Raw genomic sequence first — 9,121 nt, 5'->3', positions numbered from 1 at the left:
CAAAACAAACAACGACAACAGGGAATCTGGGGAAAGGGTTTGTAGCTTTGGCCACAGGTAAGAATAACCTGGAGAACTTTGCAAAAATAACATCTGGATCCCACTCCAGACCTGTTCAATCAGAATTCCGAGGGGAGGACCCCACAGAATGTCTCTGAGACCCTCAGGGGATGCTGAGGCAGCTAAAGAAACAGCATCGATCCGTTATTCTGCGGCGGGAGTGTTTCTCTGTTTTGTTTTTTCCCTCTGACAGGCAGGCACGCAGAATCTTAGAAGGGAGCAGTAGCCAGTCCCCACCCCGCACTCTCCCTCCTCTTGCATTCTTGTGGTCTTGTTACCTGAGCTTTCTTTAAGGGGAAGAGTGGCTGACAATTTCTTTGTAAATGTGCCTCAGAGTAGGAGCTGGGGGAGAGCTACATCTTTGTTATAGGACAGCGATTCTCACACTTTAGTAAAAGTTCATCAGAATCACCGGGAGGGCTTGCTGCACCCTGGACTTCTGGGCCCCCTCCCCAGAGTTTCTGACTCAGCAGGTCCGGGTGTGGCCTGAGAACTTGCATGTCTAACAAGCGCCCAGGGGCTGCTGCTGCTGCTGCTGGCAGGGGCCACATTGTGAGAACCACTGTTCGGTAGGCCCTGGGGTGATCTGGCTGCCTTTTCTCTCAACAGTGAAAGAAGCAGAGTTTCAATCATTAAAGAAGGGCGTGCTCAACCCAGAAAAGATGGAGCACCTTAGGAACCGGACAGGAAGGAAGGCTGGAGAGGTCAGAGGGCTTCGGAGCATCCCAGATCAAAGACGACTATCTGATATCTTGTGGTATCAGGGCCATAACCTTGAGATACTCAACAGAGGATCCAGAGCTGAGCTCAGCGTGAAAAACAACACTGGCCGTGGAGGTGCCCTCTCTGCTAGGCCACTCAGACCTGGCCGAGCAGCGACAGCGGGGTGCCAGCGAAGGGTGAGGACCGGGCCCTCCCTCTCTCCTTGGGGACTGCTTGAGCCTAGGTACAGCCCTTAGTGAAGAGCAACAAGTCTCCAAAGTCGACTGCTCTTGACTTCTCTCCAGCTTAGGGGAGCGTTAAGCCAGGTTTAATTTGATTTAGAAAAACAATAAAATGTGACCTTTTTTGCTCTCAGAAAGCTATCAACTAACCCAGACTTGTTTTAATATCTTCTGATGAATCAAGTTCCTGTTAACCACGTAAATGTCCAGTTGAGAGTGTGTGGAACATGGGGAGCAGGGCTGGGAGAGCATTTGAACCGAGTTTACAGTTCATGGCAGGGTATTCCAATGGGGGACTGCTCTCTGATTGCTGAAGGGTTAGGAAAGGGATGGAATTGATGACTCATTCATGGATTCAAGCTGCACACAACTTTCCAGGCGCCCTGTCAGGAACTGAGGATGCAAAGCGGATGAAACGTGGAACCTAGCTCTCAGGAGGCTTAGAGGAGGGTAGATGTTTATCATCGTCTGTCTGAGACAGTCATCGCGCTATAATGAATGTTCATACACCGTCCTGTGGGAACCAGAAAGGATGACTAATTCTCTCTAGGAAATATTAGGAATAACAAAATCTTCCAAAAAGGAAATGATGCGTGGGCTGAGCCTTGCAGGACAATCAGATCACCAGTCAGACAACAGGGATAGAAGAGAAATGGCCGTTAGGCAAAGGGAACACGGTGGACAGAGAAGAGGGAAGGGAGCTTGCTTATAGGGGGAGGACAGTGGGCTGATGGTAGTGCCTCTCGGCAGAAGGGATAGTGCAGCCGGTGAAGAGACGTTGATAATTGTGGTACAATGACGGTGGGATCAATTTGAAAGACACCATATTCATATTCAGCTGGTGTGAGTGAGTGTAACAGAAGTTTTAAAAAAATGTTTATATGTTTGCATCCGTATTGGCTAACCTCTACCCCAATCCTCCTGAGTAAGGCCACCCTGGCCTGCTTGAGACCCCCTCCCCTCATTTCTCTATCACTTAGCAACTAGAAGGTTAATCCCTGGCATAGCAGAGGCCCTCTAAATATATTTCTGCTCTTATGTTTAATATGTCCATTCTTCTTTCTTTGAAATTAATTTATTTGTCTTTCTCTAGTATCTTCAGTTGGAAGCTCAGATCATTGATGTTTAATGCTTCTATTTTAAATTTTATGTATGTATGTATTTATTAAATCTTCATTGTTGAGAGTATTACAGATGTAGATGTCACCCGCCTCTTTTTTCCCCAGTTGCCCCCCTCCAGCTGGTTCCGACCCGCCCCAGGCCCTTACCACCCTATTCTCTGTGTGCATGGGCAATGCATGTAAGTTCTTTGGTTAATGTCTTCCCATGCCTACACCCCCCCCCCCTCTGAGATTTGTCAGTTTGTTTTCTTTCTTTTTTAAAAAAAAAACAACACACTTATGGCCATAAATTTCCCCTCTAAGTCCTGTTTTAATTGCATCCCACAAAATTTGGTATGTGATATTTTATTATGATTTACTTTAAAATATAATTTTATAATCTACAACATTCTATAAATGTTAGTTCTTCTTTAATCATGGGTTGCTCAAAAATGAGTTCTTAATTCTGAAACATTCGAGGACTTCTAGTTTATCATTCTTTCGTTGATTTCTGCTTTCATTCAGTGTGCTCAAAACACATGTTCTGTATGGTTTCAAGCCTTTGACATTTGTTGAAACCTGGTTTTGGCCCAGCATGTGGCTTGTTTTGGTGAATGTTCTATGTGTACTTGAAGACAGTGTATACTTTTGGTTGCTGAGAATAGAGCAGAGACCTTACCCTTAGGAGATGCCCTTCTGAGGTTTTGCCTGAAAGCCTGGGCTATTTTCTTATTCCTCTCCACCTGACTAGGCTTGGCCTTCAATCCCCATTGCCCATCCCTGTGTAGTTGTTGACATATCTACTCAGCTGAGTAGCCCTTCCAATCCTGTCTTCTGTTGGGTCCGGGACAATTTGCCACCCCACTGTGAGCCTTTAAGATGATCCCAAATGACTCTTGCCTCCTAGTCATCATATTGTTGCAAAAGTCCCCTCTGTTTGAGTGTGGACTGGACCTGATGACTCATCTCTGAAGAATAGAATATGGCGGGAGTGACGCTTCTGATATCTATAATAATAAAAGCATAATGTGCTAATTAGACCGGACAGCCAAACGTCCTTCCAGACAAAGCCACGGGCTGCGAGGGCTGAGGGCAGGCAGCCATGGCGGCCGGCAGCGGCAGAAGCAGCGGGGTGATAGGGGCGGCGCCTTCCCCTGTTTGGCCCAGTTGCCTCCCACAGAGGGAGGCCAGACTGTGGCTTAGGCCCGCTCCCCACGGAAGTGGACCTAAGCCATCAGTAGGACATCTCCTGAGGGCTCCCGAACTGTGAGAGGAGCAGGCCAGGCTGAGGGATCCGCCCCCAGTGTACGAATTTTCGTGCACCGGGCCTCTAGTTAGGTTATAAAAAGACTATACCTTTCATGCTGCATTCTCTCTCGCTCATCACTCACCATGGTGGAAACTAGCTGCTATATTGTGAATTAGCCCTGCAGAGACTTCCACATGGGGAAAGATCAAGGCCAACCCCCAATCATGTGCGTGAGCTTTAAGGCAGCTTCCTCACCCTCCCACTAAAGCCTTCATTCAGGTAAAACCACAGCCCCACCTGATAGCTTGACTGCAACCTCATGAGAGCCCCTGAGCCGTTGACAGGTGCTGCCCCTGGATTCCCGCCCGACAGAAACTGAGATAATAAGTACTTGTTGTTTTAAATCATAAAGTTTTACATACATTGTTATTTATCAAGAGGTAACTTATACAGAGAAAAATAGAGAAACAATGAGAAGTAGATGAATTTCGGAGTTTTTCGGTTTGGGTAGATTTGCTTTTGTTCTTGAGGAGATGCTAACAGGACCTACTAGTCTGGGTTCTATTGAACATGAGAACTAAAGAATGACTCTTTTAGCTTGAACATCTAAGTGAACAGTCGTGCCATTTACTAAGATTGAGAAATCTGATGAAAAATCAGCAGCCAGGTAGAACTGCCAAGTAGCGGTTAGGATAAAATTCAGGCGCTCCGAGGGTTAAGGGCTGGGGATCAGATTTGGAATAATACTAGTACCAGCCTCACTGGTGTGAGCACCACGTGAGATGATGCAGATAAAGCGTTCTGCACAGTGCACCCAGCTGTCGCCTGTAATAGGTAGAACTGTGTCCTCCGAAAGGCATGTTCACGTGCTCACTCAGTACCTGTGGACCTGACCTTGTTTGGAATGAGGGTCTTTCAGATATAATTAAGATGAAGTCACACTGAATGAAAACAAACCCCAATTCAATGACTGGTGTCCTTATAAAGAGAGAAAACACACACACACACACACACACACACACACACACACACACACACACGGAACTGTTATCTGAAGACAGAGGCAGAGACGGGAGTGACTCAGCTACACACCAAGGATTTGCCTTAGAACCATCAGAGGTTAAGGAGGGCATGGGCCGCTTTCTTCCGCAGAGCCTCCAGAAGAAAGCAACCCCACCCACACCTTGATTTCTGACTTCTAGCCTCTGGAATGTGGAAACAATACATTTCTGTTGTTTTAAATCATCCCGTTGGTGATCATGTGTTACAGCAACCCTGGGAAAGTAACCCAGTGTCCAAATAGATGTGTAATGTGAATGGTTATCATTGCTTCTATTATTGTTCATATTGTATCATTGTTGTTGTTACATCTCCAAACACCTAATGCTTGGCTTTGCACATAGTAGGACCTCAGGTCATCATTATGGAGGACTATCTGCATCCCAGCAGCGCTCTCTGAGGGTCACACTTGGGAAGGGCGTCTCCTGAGGACTCAGTCTGGTGGTTCTGGCTAGCAGGCACGGCCTGGCAAACCTCTTAGCCCAACAGGGAAGAAAATGTCACCTGCTGGGCTTAAAACTGATTTTAGTGAAATTCAGCAACCCCCCCTTCTCTTCCTTTGCTTCCCATCCCAGTGTGTGATAAACCATCACTGGACACTAATTCTTCTCTGGCCCTTAAATTTTTTTTACATGAAGAGTTAGAAAAGGAATAAAAGTTCAGATGTTCCCAAACTTGGGAGCGGGAGGGGCCTTAGTCTCACCCGGAATAATGTGCTTAAAATGCAGAGTCTTGGGCCCCTTTCCAATTCCACTGAGAATCAGACTCTCTGGGGCTGGTTTGGGGCTGGGAGGAGGCTGCAAGCTCCTCAGCTGACTTTGATGTCACCTGCTCAGCACCTGTCCTCAGAATGTCTGAAAACCACAAAAATGCATGTCAGGAGGCTGGGTAAAGGGCTTAACCGTATGCCCTCTGCTTCCTTGTTTTGCAACAGCACCTGGAAATAGTAGAGAGGGGGAGGGATTTAATGGAGAAATAGCTGGTAAAAGATGAAGTGAAAAGTGATCTTGAAGGTGAGACTATCAAAAAGGAGATAAGAGGTGTCCTCAGAAGCAGACCGTTGATTGAAAGTAATAGTCCTGGCAGAGTTGCACTTTCCACATCAGAATTGTTCAAAGGGGGTGGTTTTTTGCTTTTGCTAAAGCCCTGGCGCCCCCTAGTGGGAGAGATAAGCAGTTCAGAGTCTACAAGAAGTGTTCTCCCCAAAGTGTTCTCTTGCTTTGGAATCAAAATTGTTTTCATTTCCCTTCATAGACTTTGGGCACTAAGTTCCTTTTCCACTAAGTTTTTTTTCCCCTTTCTCCTCTGCTTCAAAGTCACAGCCTCTTTACCTGTCAGTAAAGTCGAGAACCTATCAGGACTGAGGACAGTTATGTTTAAGATACTTTCGTCTCAATTTAGTTCCAGACAGTAAGGAAAACATTTCAAGTTTTCGTAAGTCCATCCCCAAAAGTGTCAGCTGTCATTGAAATAAACCCCAATTGGGGAAGTAATTAAAGTGATTTACACTAGTTCCCTTTGCCCAAAGGAACATAGAAGATCCCTTAGAATTTGCTTCCTTTGGCCTGGAAAACACCTGGTAAAGAGTTCTTATCATAATAGCAGTGGAAAGAGGGAGCTGGTGACCCAGAGCAGCTCTGTGTGATCCTCTGTTTCACCTACATCAAGGCAAAGGGAGTGCGGGTGTATGTGAGGAAAGCGTTTGTTGAAGAGCTTTGGGCTGAGAGCTGGACGGGGAGTATCTGACGTCTGTGAATCCGGCTCACCGATTGATTTCATGCTCTCCTTAGCTTCCGTTCTCAGAGTATACCGAAGCAGGGGGTAACACTTGAACCCAGTCTTTTACTATGGGAAGATCCTTTGGAAACCCTGACAACCACAGACAGCGATTCAAGTGGTCGGCTCATTGAAGGAAGCGAAGTGAAGCTTGCGTCTGTTGCGTTTTCAGCGAGAGCCCACCCTCTGGTTTGGGGTCTGGGCATGAAAAGAAACCATGGCCGTTCTTTAAAAAAAAAAAAAAATTGGGCAGGAGATCCGATCGTACACGTTCAGAACCACACTTCATCAAATGTCAAAGATAAAGTGGGAGCGAGGAAGGAAACAATTCCAATAGACACATTTGGCAATAAAAAGAAAGAAAAGGGGGTCGTAACGCAAAGCAGACGGTCTCCGACAACAGAGAGTAAAAGGTTAAGATCATTTGCTCCTGAAACTTAGTAACAAGAAAGGGGGAGCGGGCGGGTGGGCTCTGCCCGCTGCCCCCCTCCCTGCCCTCCCCTGGGCGGGCGCGGCCAAGTTCAGCACCTCGGAAAGCGCCCCCGCAGGCCCTGGGGTTCACGCATGCTCCGTGGGAGCCCGCAGCCTGGCTTTGCGGGAGCCAGTACCACTCCGGCGCGCGGTGGGCAACTCGCAGCGCGTGGAGGACAGCGGAGACGCGGGGCAGCGAAGGCGACATCGACAGACCTCCGGAGAGTCAGAGCGAGGGCGACGGGTCTCTCCTGTCTCCTTTCCCCCCAAAGGACAGAACCCCCCTCCACGCTGCAGAAGAAACCCACAAAGGTATTTGCAAGACAAGGAGCGGGCCCCCGATAGCGGCATGGGTGGTGCGCTGGTGCCCAAGTGACAGCGGGGACCCCGGAGACGCCCCGGAACCGTCGGGCGCCAGCCGCTCGCCGGAGGAGCCGCGGTCCTCTGCTGTCCTCCTCCCTCCGGAGCAGACGCGGGGCGCATTTCCCGCGCCCAGACCCGCGCGCACCGGCTCCGAGGCGCGGGCTTTCGCTGCCGCTCCGAACGCTCCCTGCCCGCCCTGCGCCCTCGCCCCGGGTCGGAACCCCGGGCGAGCCGGGCGCCCTGTGGGTCTTGTCCCCGGAACATGACCTAGAGGCACCGGCACACGCAGGTGGCCGCTGCTGCCACGGGAGCCACCATGACCGCGGCGGCCGGCGGGGAAGAGCTGGCGGGACTCTCCCAGCTGGTCCCCGACCTCCTGCGGGAGGCCAACGCGAGCGCCAACGCGTCGCTGCCGCGCGGGGACCTGTGGTGGGAGCTGGGGCTGGAGTCCCCGGAAGGCGCGGCGCCCGGGCACCCCCCAGGCGGCGGCGGGGGGCCAGGGCGCGCGGACGCCGAGGCGCGGGTGCGCCTCCTCCTGAGCGCGGTGTACTGGGTGGTGTGCGCGCTGGGGCTGGCGGGCAACCTGCTGGTGCTCTACCTGGTGCCGAGCCAGCACGGCTGGCGCACGTCCTCCATCCACCTCTTCGTGACCAACCTGGCGCTGACGGACCTCCAGTTCGTGCTCACCCTGCCCTTCTGGGCGGTGGAGAACGCGCTGGACTTCAGGTGGCCCTTCGGCAAGGCCATGTGCAAGATCGTGTCCCTCGTGACGTCGGTGAACATGTACGCCAGCGTCTTCTTCCTCACCTCCATGAGCGTGGCGCGCTACCGCTCCGTGGCCTCGGCCCTCAGGAGCCACGGGAGCCGAGGCCACGGCCGCGGCGGCTGCTCCTGGGCCCGGGCGCTGTGCGCGCTGATCTGGGCGGCGGCCGTGCTGGCCTCGCTGCCCCACGCCCTCTTCGCCACCACGGTCCGGGTGCTGGGCGAGGAGCTGTGCCTGGTGCGCTTCCCGGCCCGGGTGCCGGGCGGCGACCGGCAGTTCTGGCTGGGCCTCTACCACCTGCAGAAGGTGCTGCTGGGCTTCGTGCTGCCGCTGGGCGTCACCAGCCTCTGCTACCTGCTGCTGGTGCGCTCCATCGCCGACCGCCGCGGGGCGGGGACCCCGGGACGGACCCCGGCGGCCGGGGGAGGCCTGGCCGCCGCCAGCGCCCGCCGACGGGCCCGGGTCACCAAATCCGTGAGCATCCTGGTCCTCGCCTTCTTCCTGTGCTGGCTGCCCAACCAGGCGCTCACCGCCTGGGGCGCCCTCATCAAGCTGGGCGCGGCGCCCTTCGGCCGGGCGTTCTTCCTGTGCCAGGCGTACGCCTTCCCCGCCAGCGTGTGCCTGGCGCACGCCAACAGCTGCCTCAACCCCGTGCTCTACTGCCTGGCGCGCCGCGACTGCCGCCAGGCGCTCAAGGCCCTGCTGGGGCGCCTCGCGGCCCCCTCGCTCACCAGCCCGCGCCCCCTCACCGCCTCCACCCGGCCGGAGCCCGAGGACCCGGCGCTGCACCCCCCGGCGCCCCTCCGGCCGCTCGCCGAGCCCGACCCGCGCTGCTACCCGCCGGGCGTGGTGGTCTACAGCGGCGGGCGCCAGGACCCGCTGCCCAGCAGCTCTGCCTGCTGACCGGGCGCAGGGGAGAGGAGAGAGGGCGGGGGTGTCCAGGTCAGCCTCAGCCTCTGGGGGGGCCAGGCCGCCGACCCCGCCCCTTCCATAGGCGCCTCTCCTCGCCTCACGCGGCCAGCGCTGGGCAGTGTGGGGGCTCCCCGCGCGGAGGAGGCATCAGGACTGTGGAGAGCTTGGGGCGCGAGGAAATGGGGCTCAACCAAATGGAGCAGACAACCCAGCGCATTTATTCCAGCGACTTTTCGGGAGCCCTTGAAAGGGTCCTCTCGGCGCATCCAGCCGGGGCGCCCACCCCAACACCTCTCCTCTGGCCTCGGCCAGGAGGCTGCCACGGGGGCGAAGGTCTGATCTGCGTGGCTTTGCGGGCAGCCTAGCGTGTGGGGACAAGAAACTTTTCCCGTTGGGAGAAAGGAGTGACAATCGCCGCCCCAGG

At 53.5% G+C, this 9,121-nt stretch overlaps 1 protein-coding gene across 1 annotated transcript; it reads left to right on the top strand.

Annotated features, from left to right (window-relative positions):
• Positions 1–7,320: 7,320 nt before the first annotated feature.
• RXFP3 (relaxin family peptide receptor 3) lies at positions 7,321–8,688 on the top strand (the record flags this gene model as incomplete). The annotated part of the gene is made up of 1 exon (XM_079797234.1): positions 7,321–8,688. Exon 1 carries the CDS (start codon positions 7,339–7,341, stop codon positions 8,686–8,688), a length of 1,350 nt encoding a protein of 449 aa, XP_079653360.1. The 5' UTR covers positions 7,321–7,338.
• Between the last annotated feature and the right edge of the window lie 433 nt (positions 8,689–9,121).

The sequence above is a fragment of the Cnephaeus nilssonii genome (assembly GCF_951640355.1).
Source record: "Cnephaeus nilssonii genome assembly, chromosome: 2".
NCBI classification, from domain to species: domain Eukaryota; kingdom Metazoa; phylum Chordata; class Mammalia; order Chiroptera; family Vespertilionidae; genus Cnephaeus; species Cnephaeus nilssonii.
The sequence above is the reverse complement of the archived record's forward strand: the minus strand, read 5'-3'. Positions and strand labels throughout refer to the sequence as shown.